At 37.9% G+C, this 17265-nt stretch overlaps 2 protein-coding genes across 2 annotated transcripts in view; both read right to left on the bottom strand.

Moving 5' to 3' along the window:
* Positions 1-1216: 1216 nt before the first annotated feature.
* Positions 1217-2423, bottom strand: LOC110025153 (aquaporin TIP1-1-like). Its single transcript, XM_020725452.1, has 2 exons — positions 1972-2423; positions 1217-1871 (listed from the first exon to the last, which is right to left on the bottom strand). Exons 1-2 carry the CDS (start codon positions 2102-2104, stop codon positions 1276-1278), a joined length of 729 nt encoding a protein of 242 aa, XP_020581111.1. The 5' UTR covers positions 2105-2423; the 3' UTR covers positions 1217-1275.
* A 1243-nt stretch (positions 2424-3666) lies between these two features.
* The window catches only part of LOC110025151 (NAC domain-containing protein 53-like), an 18038-nt gene continuing 4439 nt past the window's right edge, over positions 3667-17265 (bottom strand). Inside the window, exon 5 of the mRNA XM_020725448.1 lies at positions 3667-4220. Coding sequence (XP_020581107.1) covers positions 3808-4220 — 413 coding nt within the window. The 3' untranslated portion in view covers positions 3667-3807. The remainder of the gene's footprint in view (positions 4221-17265) is intronic.

Below are 17265 nucleotides of genomic sequence, written 5' to 3'. Positions count from 1 at the left end.
TTAGCATTACCACCGATCGTCATCGACCACCGTCGACTTCCGTCATCAACCAACGTCGGCCGCCGACGACCACCGCCTACCATTGTCAATCACCACCAACCAGACGCCGTCAGTCGACGTTGTAATCTGAAAAATATAGTTATCATTTTCTGTCTGTGGGACAAGAGATTTCTGTAATCATCAATCAATAGTAAATTTCCACAACTGGGCTAGACCTCGTGGTTTTTCCCTTACAGGTTTTCCACGTAAAAAAAAAGTCGAGGGAAGCCATCACTGCTTGATTATCTTTTATATGTGCGTGTGTTGAATTTTCGTACAACGCTAAGAAGATAGTCCGTTACTCTACAACCGCGAACTTTCTAGCACACATCAATTATAATGTACTTATTTGTGATATAATGGTTGATGATGTAATTTTTAACATGAGGTCTCAAGTTAGATTCACACATATTACCTTTTGGGCTTAACTTTCTCAAATTGAAAAAAAAATCATGAGTTTAATTGTAAACATTATTATTATAAATTTATAGCGAAAAATTATTTCTTTTTGGATTATTTATCTGTCGAATCTTGTTGTGTTTATGAATCACGCCTCAATGAATAGTGCGTGAGAAAGATAAGACAAAGACTGTATGTGCGTGAGTTGTTGTATTATGAGAATGAACACGATTCCACCAATTAGGCATCCGATCTAAAATTGGAAGATGTGATTAAATTTTGACTATTGAAATATTCGTGTCATATTTTAAAAAATAAACTTAGGTCATTGTGATGCATACAAAGTCAAAGATTTTCACGAATAATTCATTTCTAAAGTTAACTGATTGTCTGGTGGATGACTGACCACCATTTTACTTCTGCATTTTGCTCATCTCATTCGATTATTCGTACTCAATCACTCGTACTCAGTCGATACTCGTTCGAGTTCAACAGTGTTGTGTTGATTGTCTAACTATTCTTTTCTTGGGTCCGTTCCCATAGTTAAACTTGGCTGGGAAAATGCTCATTTATGTGAATTCCTCTTCTTGTGGCTACTTTTGGCTGTACATTATTTATTAGAATAACGAGGTTGATGCAATTCAAATTTATTTGGCATGAGAGAATTGGGTGATATAAATGTAACAATTAAAATTAGTTGGTAGATATGTAAATAAATAAGAATTGATGGTGTCTATGCAAACGCCCAGAAAAAAAAAACAAAAAATAAAAACCATAAAGCTAGAACACTAGAACGGCCCATTATCCTGCTCGAGCAGAGGCTGAACAAACAACTCATTATAATAACTCAATAGTCCCAAAGAAAAACTCATACAAAATCCCGGCAAGTCCACCTCCGAGGAACTGCCCAGCCCAGCAAAGCCATTTCCCATCCCAAGCCCAGCCCACCACCGCCGGCCCAAACATTGCCGCCGGGTTCATCACCGCCCCCTCAAACGACCCGCCCACCATCACGTTAGCTCCCACCGAAAACCCTATAACCAATGGCGCCAATACCGCTCCCCCTCCTCCCAATTTCCCCTTCGCCGCCACCGCGCACACCGTCATCACGAGCCCAAAGGTCTTCAATCCCTCGAGCAATACTGCATTTGATGTCGGCGATGATGGCATCGCCGCCGATGGATCTGCTCCGATGACCAATTTCAGGAGGAAGGCCGCCGTTATGGAGGCGATGAGCTGGGAGGCAATGTAAAGGATGGCGCGGATCAGGGTTATGTGGCCGCCGAGGAAGATGGCGAAGGTAATTGCTGGGTTCAGGTGGCCGCCGGAGGTGTTTGCCGATGCGGCGATCGCGGCGGAGAGGGCGAATGAGTTGGAAAAGGCCGAGATGAGGAGCCCTGTCGGCGTCTGACTGACACAACCGGTGAGTTTTTCTGCGTTTTTCAGGATTTAGAATTAGTAGAAGTTCAAAATTAAAGAGAGAGAGAGAGAGAGAAAAGGGAGAAGGGGGAAAGTAAGCGGATGGATGGTTACGGAAGGAGATGGAGGAGCCCCGGGAAGCGAAGACGAAGAGGATGGTTGAGAAGAATTCGGCAATGGCGGATTTGAGGAGTTCGGGGCGTGTGATTTCTTCTCTGGTTCCCATTTTGAGGCGGGAGATGGGCATATCTTCTTGTTCTTCTTCTTTCTTCTTCTTCTTCTTCGCTGAAAGAAAGATAAGAAAGTGAAATTTAGGGTTTAGGGAATTGTGTCGGCGGGGATTAGGTTCGTTGGGGACAGCTTTGCCATAACTACGGATCAAGTGATGGGAATTTGGGATTTGTGGTTGATGAATAATTTGGACGGTATTACGACGAAGACATGTATAGGATTTTTTTTTTAATATTTTTTTTTATTTTGTTAATATTTCAGCTTCCAATTAAGTGATCATACATCAACCAATTATGATATCTGTGGTCAACCATATAACTGTAGTTATTGTAAATACCGGCTATAATCTAAATGCTTAGTTATATTTATGTAAGTCCAATTATGATTATCATAACTGAACTAATATAATACATTTGTAATAACATCATCATAATTCTATCTTCTTTAATGCTTGAGAAGAGTAGATCTATATATTAGCAAACATTTTGTGGATTATTTTGATCCTGCTAAGGCCTCTTATTTTTTCCTATTTTCATGATCTTTCAACGTAGAATTGAGGGGTATATATATATATATATATATATATATATACATACACACATTGCCAACTTATCAAGTATCTGTTAGTAAGTTATTCGAAAGATTCGAGTGATTTGCAAGTAAATATGAATGTAGAACTAGATATGTAAAATCATAAGAATTGAGTGGTACGTACGTAAATGCCTCAAAAGAGATGTATAATTATTTACTTCTATTAGCGACAGAAAAGATAATTTTGTCATGCTAATAAATAGTTATTTAGAAAATAAACGAAGAGATGCATAGAAGAGAAATATGTTATTATCTCAATGGGACTATTTTTATTAATTCTCCTATGATTTTAATCTCAATTAATGCACAAACTTTATTTTAAGACCGCAATATAATTAAACAAATTGATTTACACTAAATCAAAATTAAAAAATACATTTAGTAGCATATTCATTATTTAAATATATTATTATTATATCTATCATTTTTAACCATTATAAACATGAACATTAAATTAAAGACATGTACCGTTCAATTACTATTCAACATTTAAGATAATCCGGCAACAATTTAATATGAATTTTAATAATTTACATAAAAATATAACACTCCTATAATTATTTTTTAAAGAAATATCTACTTGAACACCACTCAATTCTTATGTATTTGCATATATCTAACACCTAAACTTCAATTTTTACATACATACCAACTTATCTATGCATGAAAAAGTGTGTTTCACTTTTAAAAAGATCAGGGTGGTATAAATATAAAAATTAAAGTTTAGGTATAGATATGTAAATACATAGGAATCGAACCCATACAATGGGACAACCCACGATCATTGGAATTCAACAAAAGCAAAAAATTAAAAAATAAATAAATAAATAAAGACAGGTAATGTCAGTTATATAAATAATTAAAATTTAGGATTTTACCCATGTAATTGCCCCAAATTAAAAAAAAAAAAAAAACATTTACAAAACAAAGCCACCCAACTGCTATCCTACCAATAAATAAAAGTGAAATAATGTCCTCTTCAGTAAATATTTTCAAATGCAACAGCATTTCAACAGTAAAATTCAATAACAATACAAGTTATCATAATCATTTTTAACATGTAGCATAAATTTTAATTCCATAAAAGTAATTATAATTCAAAAATTATAATCATCAAGACAATGAAACTCATCCGCGACGACTTACTGGTTGGAAACACAAAGCTCCAAATTTGCAGTTCAGAGCAAGCACGCACGAGCAGAGCAAGAACAGATGGAAGCCAGCCCAGCAAAGAGAAGAAATAAATCCGCCCTGAATCTTCTTTCTTCTCTCATGGCTGATGGATTTGCTAACCCCATAAGAAAGAAGAAAATCCATCCCTGAATGGTTCTGCAATTTCCAGCTCTCCAAGCTCTGCTGTATTCGGATCATCCCTGCAGTGACATGAACTGTATCTGTTGAAGACGAAGAGGCTTTCCCCATAATTTTTCCTGTTACAGCGGACTCATCGGCAAAAGCTGGGGGGGCTGAAATGGCATCCAGTAAATTTGCGAGTCTTTTTGTTAAGGTTTTGTTCTGACAATCTTTAAGCTTGGGATCATCTGTCAAGGTGAGTAATTGTAATTAGAACAATTAAGATGGTGGAAATATATCATGCATTTGCATATATTGACATGATTTGAAGCATACGGTACAAAATTCATGCAAAACAAGACTTACTCTAATGCAAAATTAGGATTTTGGATTTCAAGGTACATGCGCTGAACAACAATTTAATGCTACCGGAAAACTTTACATTTTCTTTCACAAAAATAGAAATGTAAAAGAACAGTCAATTGTTTTTTGTTGAGAAAATTAGGGCGAAGAAAACAGTAATCGACACAAATCCAGAAGAACACAGAGATTTAACGAGGTTCGGCAAAGATGCCTACGTCCTTAGGAGCAGAGCGGCGAGTTCCTTTCAATATTCAGAAAAGATATTACAGAATCCAGAGATACCTCCTGGGGTTACTAACAGACCTATTTATAATCCCAAGTGTAAACCTTAGGCACAATATGTAATTACAACATTACACATGTACCATACCGTGAGGCTTTGCCCCTGCACCCCAACCAACATAACTTCCCAATTTGGACAGATTCTTCCGCTCCGCTTCGATCTAGCGTCTGTCCCGATATGATATATGAGTCATATCATAACAAATCTCCACCTTGGCGAATATCCAGCCCCTTAGGAGAAAAATACCTGGGAGTTACAGCTGCACCACTGTGGGTTGGGCCACCATGCTTCTCTAGCAACTGCAAACATTCAACAAGTCCAAGCAATGCAAGAACTTGTTGATAATAACTGGTTTGGTCAACATATCAGCTGCATTCTCATCAGTATAAACTTTCTGCAACAGTATCTCCTCAAAAGCAATTAACTCTTTGATCTTGTAATACCTGACATCAATGTGCTTGGTTCTCGCATGTTACACCTGGTTCTTAGCCAGATAAATAGCACTCTGACTGTCACAATGCAACTGAACTCCACCTTGCTCAACGCACAGTTTCTTTACTAGCCCAACAAGCCATAAGACTTCTTTAGCAGCTTCAGCTACTGTCATATACTGTTTCAGTTGTAAATAATGTCACAATAGATTGAATTGTTGATTACCAACATATAGACCCTCCACCAAGAGTAAACACATACCCAATTATAGACCTTCTGCCATCCAAATCACCTGCATAGTCTGAATCGACATACCCCACAATTGAAGGATCATTCTTCTGACTGTCAAAAATAATTCTATGTCCTACAGTACCCTTCAGATACCTGAAAATCTACTTGACTGTTTCCCAATGTCGCCTTCCATGTTTAACCATGTATTTGCAGACTTGACTAACAACATGAGCCAAATCAGGACGAGTACATACAATAGCATACATCAAGCAGCCAACTGCACTGACATATGGAACCTTTGTCATGTTTTTCATTTCTGTATCAGTCTTAGGACACTGTTCCGAAGAAAGCTTAAAATAATTTGCCAAAGAAGTGCTTACAAGCTTTACATTGCTCATCTCAAACATTTCCAGCACTTTCTCAACATAGCCTCGTTGAGATAGACATAATCGTCTTGAGCCTCTGTCTCGATAAATCTCCATTCCAAGAATCTTATTCGTAGGACCCAAATCTTTCATGTCAAATTTCTGGCTCAATAAAGCTTTCAAACCACGGACATTATTCATATTTTTTGCAGTAATCAGTATATCATCAACATACAGTAACAGAAAAATAATAGAAACATCATCAAAGCTCTTCACATAAACACAACAATCATACTCACATCGTCTGTAGACTTTCTCCTGGCTAGCGATAGCTCCTTGAAAAGTTGTTGGATCATCGCTGCTGATGAGAAGTGCACAAGAGACCAAGTCTTCATAACCCAATCTGCCAGGAGGTCTTATATTAGTGTGTCTCCGTCTGTCTCTGGCTAGATTATAATTCTGCAAATCATCTGGAATGGAATCATCAGGTGTTGGGTTTGAACATTCAACTCTCTCGGTTATTTCTGGATGTTGTTCTAAATCCATCTACACTACATCTGAACTGGAATTGTTCCCTTGCACCTTGTCTTGATTCTGCTGAAACATGGACTATTCATCAAAAACTGCATCTCTGTTGATCACCATCTTCTCTGCAATTGGATCTCAAAACTTGTATCCTTTTACACCTTTCTTATAGCCCAAAAAGATGTACTTCATCTATGTAAAGTGCTCAATGAAATCAAATTCTTCTTCAGATCTAGAATATGTCTAACATCACATAATGTTCTAATTGTGTCATCATACATCTTAATTCTGACTTCTCCAATACCAGCAATATTGTAACATCTATCATCACCTAGATAAACTGAGCCAGAATTAGTTGACCTGTATGAAGTAAACCACTCCCTATTAGGTGTTATGTGATTACAGCATCATAAATCAAAAATCCATGCATCAATCCTTTTTGTCACACAATTTTGCTGTGGCGTCTTCCACACTGAAAAATGCCTCTGAATCTCATGCTCCTCACAGAACTTCTGAAACTGCAAATCAGTGTATTTTGTGTCATTATCGGACCACAAATACTTGATCTTTCTGTCAGTTTGGTTCTCCACCTCAACTTTCCACAGTTTGAATTTAGATAATACTTCAGATTTCTGCTTCAAAAAATACACCCAAACTTTTCTGGAGAAACCATCAATAAAGGTAACGAAATACTGAGATCCTCCCAATGACAACTCCCTAGTAGGGCCTCATACATCAGAATGCACATAGTCAATAATTCCTTCAGTTTTATGTTTTTCAGTCATAAAACTGACTCTAGTCTGTTTTACAAGAATACAGAACTTACAAAGATCGAGCTTGCAACTTTTAACTCCATGCAATAGATTTCTTTTATGCAATTCCGTCATCCCACGTTCACTGAGATGACCCAGACGCATATGTCATAGCTTTGTACTGTCATTATCTGACTTCACAAAATGAACTCCACCTACAGCTGTACTCCCTAACAGTCTGTAGATATTACCTGCAGTCAACTTTCCTTTCATCACCATCAGTGCACCTTTAACAATTCTGATGGTTTCCCTATCCTCATCAGCCTTAGGAATAAAACCATTTCTGTGTAGAGCGCCCAAGGAAATCAAATTCTTCTTCAGATCTGGAATATGTCTGACATCACATAACGTTCTAACAGTGTCATCATACATCTGAATTCTGACTTCTTCAATACCAACTATATTGCAACATCTATCATCACCCAAATAGACTGAGCCAGAATTAGTTGACCTGTATGAAGTAAACAACTCTCTGTTAGGTTTTATGTGATAAGAGCACCCTGAATCAAAAATCCATGCATCCGTGAACTGAGTTGATGAAACTGAGAGCATATCGCCATCACTGCAATCTGAATTTTCACTCTGCACCACATTTACAGATTTTGATGAAGTATCACCTTTCTCCCCAGTCAGCTTCTTCAGCTTTGGACAATCTCTCTTCATATGACCTGGCTCATTGCACTTGTAGCAATGAATTTCCTTTTTTGCCTCTAGACTTTGACCTGGAATTTCGCCTTCCAGATCCCTCCTCTTTCTTCCTTTTACGATCCTGTTTACCCTTAACATATAAACTGTCGCCGTGAGAGTTTTCCCCTATATTCTGCTTCCGCTGGTTGTGAGCCAACAACGCTGCAGTAATCTCATCAACTTTGATAGTCTCTTTCCCATATGTCAGAGTAGTCACCAGATGTTCATAGGAAGATGACAACGAACACAACAAAATCATCGCTCGATCTTCATCCTCAATACTCACATCAAGTCGTGATAAATCAGTGATTATTTGATTGAAGCCATTAACATGCTGCGCCAGATCAGACCCTTCTTGCATCTTCAGCCCATACAACTTTTGCTTCAGATACAACTTGTTCGTCAGAGATTTAGCCATAAACTGAGTTTCCAATTTCTTCCAAACTTCTCCTGGAGATTTCAGATTCATCACGTGATACATAACCTCATCTGCTAGGCATAGTCGTATTGTCGCTGTCGCTCGCTGTTGCAATTCTTCCCAATCTTCATCTTTCATGGCATCTGGTTTTGCTCCCGCGCGCGATTTTCGCCCACTCGCAGGACCGACGCCTCCGCAGCGCCGACGAAAATCGGAACCCAGCAGCCGATCCGTCGAAAAAGCTTCTCCTCCAACCTCGCACGATCGAGGAGCTGATCCGTCGAAGCCAATCTCCGACAAAGCTTCTCCTTCGAACTCCAACTGCTTTGCCGCCGATCGTTCAGAATCCAACGTCGCTGCTGCTGAAATCCTCTCCGAACGATCCCCCTGTCGCACAGCCGTCCGAGCCAAAATCTAGACAGCCGCGAACCTCCGAAATCCTTCGCCGAATTTCCTTCGAACCGTCTAAAACCTACCCTTTGAACTTCTTTGCGCTGTCTAAATTTTTTCTTCCCTTGCCCTTGAACCTTGTCTCTGACACCACTTGTTGAGTAAATTAGGGCGAAGAAAACAGTAATCGACACAAATCAAGAAAAACACAGATATTTAACGAGGTTCGGCAAAGATGCCTACGTCATCGGGAGCAGAGCGGCGAGTTCCTTTTAATATTCAGAAAAGAGATTACAGAATCCAGGGATACCTCCTGGGGTTACTAACAGACCTATTTACAAGAGTAAACCTTAGGCACAATATGTAATTACAACATTACCCCAGTAACATACCGCGGGGCTTTGCCCCCGCACCCCAACCCACGTAACTTCCCAATTTGGACAGATTCTTCCGCTCCGCTCCGCTTCGATCTAGTGTCTGTCTCGATATGGTATATGAGTCATATCATAACATTTTTTTAGTAAATAAAATGTTAAGGGCATTTACATATGTACCACCTAATTCCTGTGTATTTACATCTTTAATACCTAAACTTCTCTTTTTTACATTTATTACTTTTCATGTCACATTAAAAATACTACTATTTTTTATTTCTAAAAAGTGAAATGCATATTTTCCTGCATAGGTAAGGTGGACATATATGTAAAGATTAAAGTTTAGATGACATGTAAATTGAGTGGTTTGTACCTATATATGGGCATTGACATATATAGCACACAATTCTCATGTATTTACATATCTCAAATCTAAGCTTTCATATTTACACACCACTCAAATCTTTAATCACATAACAAATAGCATTATTACCATTTTTTAAAAATGAAATACCCCTTTTCATGCACATGTTTAAAACACCAAGTGCTATATATGTAAATAAGAAGGTTTAGGTGTGAGATATGTAAATACATAAGAATGGTGGGCTACGTATGTAAATTTCCCAAAATTATTTTTATTGCCAATTCTCTCACTCAAATGATGACAACAGTGATGCCAAAGATCCAAGACTTCTATTCTCAACCGAGTGGAGGTAATAATACCACCTCCAAATATTTGCAGTTAGCCACCAATATTGATAGGAGCTAAATGATTCTAAGTAGAAATTGATTACTAAACATTGAGAAAATATTAGATGATAAGTTCTGCTCTGAGTAAAAGAGAAGTGTCGCTTGCCGCGTTCGCATTAGAAGGTAAAATAGAGATGTGGTGAAGTCAACATCAACTCAATTTTCGAGACCTACCCAATAAGTTGATTAATTGATTTGTAGAGACATAATGAGAATGATCTGTACCTCTTTCTGTGAGGGGGCAATGTATTATTAGCCGTGAGAATTGCAAAAGATTTCATAAAAAGGGATGTTTGTTTAGTTATAAAACTTACTATTGGTGCCATCTACCGGGATATACAGTAAGAGATTGTCCACCACTTAATCGGAAAGATTCAAGAAATTAAAATCAAATGAACACTTCCACATAAGAATTTTGATAACAAAGGATTATCGATTTGACGGTCTCCACCCAAATTTAAAGTCAATCAAAATAGAATGTTCAACTTCAGACATATACACAAACTCGTTAAGATGCCAAGGAAATCATGGTGTCCTCAAAGATTTTATACAACATTGGAGCAATGCATCTTTTTATTTATGAAGATTTTATTAAAGCTACTTTGCTTGAACACTATATCCATGTCCATTGTCTTATCTATTGTTATGCCAAATTGATCATATATATAAACTGGCAAACTATGCATGACAATTTAGTAATTTATGGAAGCAATTTCGATGCAAAATTGATTGTATTTCAATTATCCAAATTCGATAAAATCTTGAGAGAGAATTGGTTGTCTAGCCATTTCATAACTACAGATAGTTGTAAAAAAGTACTTGCGTTCAAATTCAACTTTCCAAAAAAAAGTCCTTTTTTTTTTTTTGGATGGAAAATTTAAGAGTATCATCCAATTTTAATGTCATCTTTGAAAAGATTAAGTGTCACCAAAGTTTCCTGTGCTCGATATACTGATGTAACAAGGAGTGCAAAGGAATTGAATGACATGTCGATTGAGAAAGTAGCCAAAAGTTTTTTTTAGATGATTTAGTTGATATACCTTCAGCAAAATGAAAAAATTCTTCTATCATCTATAAAAATATTAGAGCTTGTGTAAAAAGCATCATATAAAATGACAGTTAAAGAACTTATAAAGTCAATTGTAAAAATTACTGACATAGCACATCAGCATAGGAAGCTCTAGTATTTTTTGCTAAGAAGAAAGTTGAGTTAAGATTGTGTATCAATTATAAAGAACTAAACAAGTTGATAAATAAAAATAAATATGCATTCTCAAGGATTGATGATCTATTGACTTGCAATCCACTTATCAACAGTTCCACATTAACGAGAATGACATGGCCAAATAAACTTTGGAATGATGACAATATACATTTGTGGTGATACCTTTTGGATTAACCAGTGTTCCAGTTGTATTTAAAGACCTAACGAACAAACTTTCTAAATAATTATTGACATGTTGGCAATTGTATTTCTTGATGTCTTCTTTATTCAAAGAATGGAAATAGTCCCACTAATAAGTTGTATAAAATAATACAAGTACTAAAAGCAAATAAGTCCTATATAAAGTATTTATATGTTCATATTCTACTGCCAAAGGTTAAGCCTAGGCCTTTAGAGGCAAGTGGTCTCTTAAGACATTTTCCACCCTATAGGAACTCAACTTGGGCTTTAATGACTAAACCCCAATTTTCTCAACCAAGGGTTAAGGATTTGGGGTCTAGTCACTAGTCCTCAAAGTAAGCCACAAGAAAAATCCTAAGGCTAAACCCTAAACATCTAGAGAGAAGATAGACCTCATTCAAAAATTATGTCAAAATTATGATGTGATGCTTTCATATGTAAGTAGTAGTAGAGATTATTGTATTCATTTCTCTTATTTCAAACATGTTTGCTTGGTGGTTTTATACTTTCATTATGTGATATTGATGTAGAAATGTTTGGCTGCTCATAGATCGTTCTTTATGTAATTTAGACATTTTTTTATTTGTTTGAGTGTATGAATGTTATGAAGAACCTCACTACCGTAAGGAAATAATGTATGAAAATAGTTGTGTAAACTGTGACTTTACATATAGTAAGCTTCGCTCCTGTTTAACAGGTGATGTTCATATTCTACTTTCAGTAAACAAGCGTGTGAGCATAGCTAGCATGTAAACAAGCGACAAACAACATTTGACCATGCAACTGTGAGCAAAGCATGTGTGATTGTGCAAGCAAGTTCATAGGCATAAACACATTGGTAGAACTATGCTAGTTCAAGCCTAGCATGAGTAATGATAATTGATTCGATGGCAAAAGCTAGGGTTCTCTTTTTCCTCATTATAAATCTAAGTTTATGCCTGAACTAAATTATTATTTTATAGAATTTCTATTCATCAGAGAAATGGATGACCTCTAAATAAATTCCTTAACAGCTCCAACCCCATCGCCCACCTCAGGCCGCATATTGGCCATACAACCCTCACTTTTAGAAGAAAAAAATAAAAAAAAGAGAAAAATTCACCCACCTCCGTGCCCACACTGACCATCGCTCACTCACAGGCAATATTTTCATTTGCTTCCAACTCTCGTGTCCATAGCCTATGCACATTCAGACAAGTCCCAAGCTGCTTGCCAACTCCTGCTACACCAACTAATAAAGTGTAATGCACGCTTGCTCGCCCTCATTGCTATTGCTCCATGTGTACCTACTTGCAATGCACCCCCACTCGACTTGGACTCAAATGTGACCCGCCACTCTCCTCCCTCTCTCCCCCACTCCCTCCCCTACACTCTTACACTCAACACCCACCACTTCTCTCTCCTCTCCCTCTTTCTACCCCAACTTTCTAGCTTTCTCTCCCTTCTTACTCCCTGTCCTCTTTTTTATCCTCTCCCTTACTCTCGCTAATATAGTAAAAAAAGAGCCATAAAAAGAGAGGAAAATAAAAAAGGGAGAATAATTGTATACTTTGTAGTGTCGCCATTAATCTGACCTCACCATACATTCATTCACTTCATCGACACGCCTTTTCATGCACACATATAATGTGAAAATGAGCTTGTCATGGCACTATAAATACCCAGACCATTGTTCAAAAGTAGAGGAAAAAACCTATATTACTTGTATCTAACTTCGTCCAGGTAAATTAAAAACGTCCTTGCATGAAAAAGAGAAGACTCGTACATGTCTTTCCTGGCAAGTGTGGGTCAAAGATCTATACAACAAAAAATAAATACATATATGCATCTTTCTCGATGCAACATGAAAACATGTTTATAAACTTTCATGCATGCACAAAGACCTATACACATCCTTATTAGCATAATGAGAGTAAAAGAGCTTGTCGTGGTTTCTCAGACACCACCCACGCCTCTATTGGCGTTGTGGGCAGACATAGTCCCCATAGGTGCCTGTTAAGCAAGTGAGATGCCTAGAAGTTGACAAACTTTTATTGTATTTTGGAGATGCCTACACTTGCAAGTATAATGATTGGCTATCCGCAAGTTTGGAAATGGGCATTAATATCGACCTTCCTTGAATGGCAGAGTTAGACAATGTGCTTGTTATGGTTGTATCATACAAAATGGTACAATTAATATCGATGTATCACGTACCTTAAATGGTACAATTAGACGATGTGTGTGATGGTTGTATCATAAGAAAGTGAAACAAATAAGACTAGTTTTAATATGGTTCTTTCTAATTCATGTCATTAATATACAAAAATTCTAAACCCTCTTTACCAAGTCATCTTTGAATAAAATAAAATGCTATATGATTTTATATTGGTTCATTTATTTTAGCAGGCATACATATTGATTTCTCAATTCATTTATGTTAATGTTACTTAGAACTACGATTTAACAAATAACTTGTATTTATAACTCATTGATATTTAATAAATATTAAATGATCAAAGTTACAAAATGAGTCAGAGATAAGAGTTTGCATATCGCCTGCATAAAGAAACAAGTGAAAGGTATCTATGTTCTATGGATGATGTATAAATAATCAATTATTGTTTTGGAATAGAACAAAATTTATAATTTAGTGGCTCTTTTGATGTATTGACAGTAGTTAATTACTTTTGCCTAAGTATTCCAACCTCTTAAATTTAGTCGTGACAAATAATAAATAATTAAACTCTCATTCACCATATAAAAATAATACTTACAAAGCAGCAAATTCAACTTTTACAATATAGCTACATTTTGCAATACATTCACTATAAATAAATAAATAAAATTATATATATATAAAAAATGAAGTGTCTATGTTATATTCATTAAGAAATTGAGCCAAAATATCACAACCATGTTCAATTCATCAGTTAAAGATCAAACAAAGTATGAGCCCTTAACAAGGTTACAATTAGTGTGGAATTACACTCCTTATTATTATTTACTTTAATCCTATTTAGTACTTGCTATATTTAGTCATAATATAAAAAGAGTAATTACTTAATTATGTTTATTCCATAATTATAGGAATTACTTAATTGTACGAAAATTTATTTCCTCTTTTTATCTCTTGTACTCGTCACTTATAGGTGAATTATCTATGTATTCAGTGAGAAAAATGATTATTCAAAATTCACATGGTATCAGAGCCATCAAAGGGAAGCCTCTCCCGATCGTCCGCATCCGAGCGTCGCTCCTCGCCCAATCGACCGATCGCGTCCGCATCCGATCGTCCGCGCTTCTCCCGCGATCTCCCGCGATCTCGCGATCTCCCGCGATCTCCCGCAATTTTTCGCGCTCCCGATTCTCCCGCGATCGTCCGCGTCCGATCATGAGCACCGACTCTTCTTCCGCGATCGAGCACAGTCAATTCATTCTGCTGGCCACCTCTCCTCTCCAATGACTAAGTACGGCCATGCATGCAACTCCTCATATCCACTAGTGATGTCACTTCTAGCCACCCCTCCGCAGCTGGGTCTCCATTGCCCAGCAGTTTAGACAATAATTTTGTCCTCATCACCAGCCACAAACACATCGGCTAGAATTACCTCCAATGGTCGCAGTCAGTCATGATGTTGGTATGCGGCAAAGGCAAAGATGACTACCTCACAGGTGATGCTCCAGCTCTGATGACGACAGATTCGTCATACAAGACTTGAAAATCCGAGAATAATATGGTTATGGGCTGACTTGTCAACTCAATGACACTTGATATTGGTGAAAATTTTCTTCTCTATGGCACAACTAAGGAAACAACTAAGGAAATCTGGGATACTGCCCGTGAGACCTATTCTAGTGCGGACAATACAAGCGAACTATTTGCTGTTGAGACCATTCTTCATGACTTTCGTCAAGGTGATCTCTCCGTCACTCAATACTTCAATACTCTTACTCGATATTGACAACAACTAGATCTATTCGAGGTGTACCCTTGGAAGTATCCCGAAGACTGTCATATTTCACCAAATCATAGAATAAAAACGCACCTTCAAATTTCTTCTCGGCCTCAAATCTGAGTTTGACCAGACTCGCTCATGGATTTTGAATTCGAAACCTCTTCCAACAATTCGTGAAGCTTTCTCCGATATACGCCGCGAAGAGAGTCGCTAAAAGGTCATGTTAGGTGCTTCCTTGTCCACTACAGCCCTCGACGGGTCTGCACTTGTTGCTCATATTCCATCCACAGATGTCAGGGCCGCCCTTGGTGTGACCTCTGTCGTTGTTCTGGCCATACTCGAGACACATGTTGGCTAATTCATGGCAAACCCGCCAATAGGAAACCCAAACGGGATCATCGGCCAGCTGCCACCAGCACCACCGAAGTCTCTCCAGGAACAAGCCCATTCAGCGAAGAACAAATCCATGCCCTCCAGAAGATGCTCGGTCAGCTGTCACCAGTTCAGCCTACTAGTGTGGCATCGGGTGCAGGTGTCATCAACCTTATTACCTATCAAGGTATTTCCCCATCCGCTTTCGTCTTAGATTCAACCTCTTCTCGCCCCTGGATTGTTGATTCAGGTGCCTCCGATCATATGACTGGGGATGTCTCTTTATTAATGGATTACCGGTCGTGTAATCCGACCCTCACTGTTCGGATTGCTGATGGATCAGCCTCCAAAGTTGCTGGTCTTGGTTCTGTCCGCATCTCTCCAGATTTATTCCTCACTTCTGTGTTTCATGTTCCTACTTTGGATTGCAATCTGATCTCTATTAGTAAGCTCACTCATGATTGTCATTGTGTTGCTAAATTTTTTTCCATATGTTTGTGAATTTCAGGATTTGAAGTCGGGGAGGATGATTGGCAGTGCTGAATTGCGCAGTGCAACAAACTCTCTGTCAGTCTATTCTCACCCATCGGTTGTATTCCAGTATCAAGTCTGTCTTACTTAAATCCGCTTAGTACATATGTATTCCATTCCAACGTTAATAATGATGGTGAAATTATGTTACTTCAATATCGTTTAGGTCATCCCAACTTTATGTACCTGGGGAAACTGTTTCCTCATTTATTTATTAATAAAAGTCCTACCTCTTTTAATTGCAAATTTTGTCAACTTGCCAAACACACTCGTACTTCATTTTCTCGATTATCATACAAACCCACTCGTCCCTTTTCTCTGATCCATAGTGACGCCTGGGGTCATTCTCGTGAAAAAAAAATATTTCTGGAGTCCAATGGTTCGTGTCCTTTATTGATGATCACACACGGGTGACATGGATCTATCTTATGCGTGACAAATCTGAGGTAGCACCAATACTTCGTGCATTCTATCAAATGATACTCAATTTGACACAAAAAATCCAGGCTCTCAAAACTCCAGACTCTGAAAACAGATAATGCACGAGATTTTTTCAACACCTCCCTAGGAACTTTTCTTACTCAACATGGCATCATTCATTTTAGCACGTGTGTTGATACTCCCCAATAAAATGGGGTTGCCGAGCGGAAAAATCGTCACTTGTTGGAGATAGTCCGCTGTCTCATGTTTACCACATCGGTCCCTAAATGTTATTGAGACGAGGCAACATTGTGCAACGTTGACTGCTGCCTAACTCATAAATCGGATGCCCTCTCATATTCTGGGTTTTCATAGTCCAATTGATGTCCTCATTCGCTCCTTTCCAAATACTTGTACACTATCTTTAGTTGTCCCTACCAAACTATTTGATTGTTCCGTCTTTGTTCATATTCACAAACAACACCATAGTAAATCAGACCCCAAATCCGTCAAATGCATATTCATAGGATATTCGACCAACAAGAAAGACTACAAGTGTTATTGTCCTTCAACTAAAAAGGTCTATAATTCTATGGATGTCACATTTTTTTAGCATCAATTATACTACCAAGGGTCTGTCATTCAGGGGGAGAGTAGTCATAGCGAACAACAACCATGTGATAGTAGTCGTAGTGAACAACAACCATGTGTTCCTTTACCAACTGACCCGGGTCCCTCGCCAACTGTCAAACCTCCTCCATCTATTCAACCTCCTCAGTCTACACAACCCACACCTTCTCATATTCAACCTCCTCAGTCTACACAACTCACTCCTCAGGAACTTCAGATCTATACAAGACGAAACAGAACTGTTGAAAGAATAGAGAACCTAACACAGCTTCCAGCAGCTGTCCAAGAATCTAATCCAGCTCCAAAATCCTCTGAAACTCACTCAGGTACAGAATCTATAGACACCAGTGATTATGAGCTTACTCCG

Source organism: Phalaenopsis equestris, unplaced genomic scaffold (genome assembly GCF_001263595.1).
Source record: "Phalaenopsis equestris unplaced genomic scaffold, ASM126359v1 Scaffold000291, whole genome shotgun sequence".
NCBI classification, from domain to species: Eukaryota; Viridiplantae; Streptophyta; class Magnoliopsida; order Asparagales; family Orchidaceae; genus Phalaenopsis; species Phalaenopsis equestris.
This window is presented reverse-complemented; position numbering and strand designations above follow the sequence as displayed.

What these genes read in the sequence shown, in the direction of transcription:
- LOC110025153 (XM_020725452.1), bottom strand. Translation starts at nt 2,104, where the DNA reads ATGCCCATCTCCCGCCTCAAAATGGGAACCAGAGAAGAAATCACACGC. An exon ending in GGGCTCCTCCATCTCCTTCC is followed by an intron (nt 1,872 to 1,971) that starts GTAACCATCCAT and finishes TGAAAAACGCAG; the next exon opens with AAAAACTCACCGGTTGTGTC.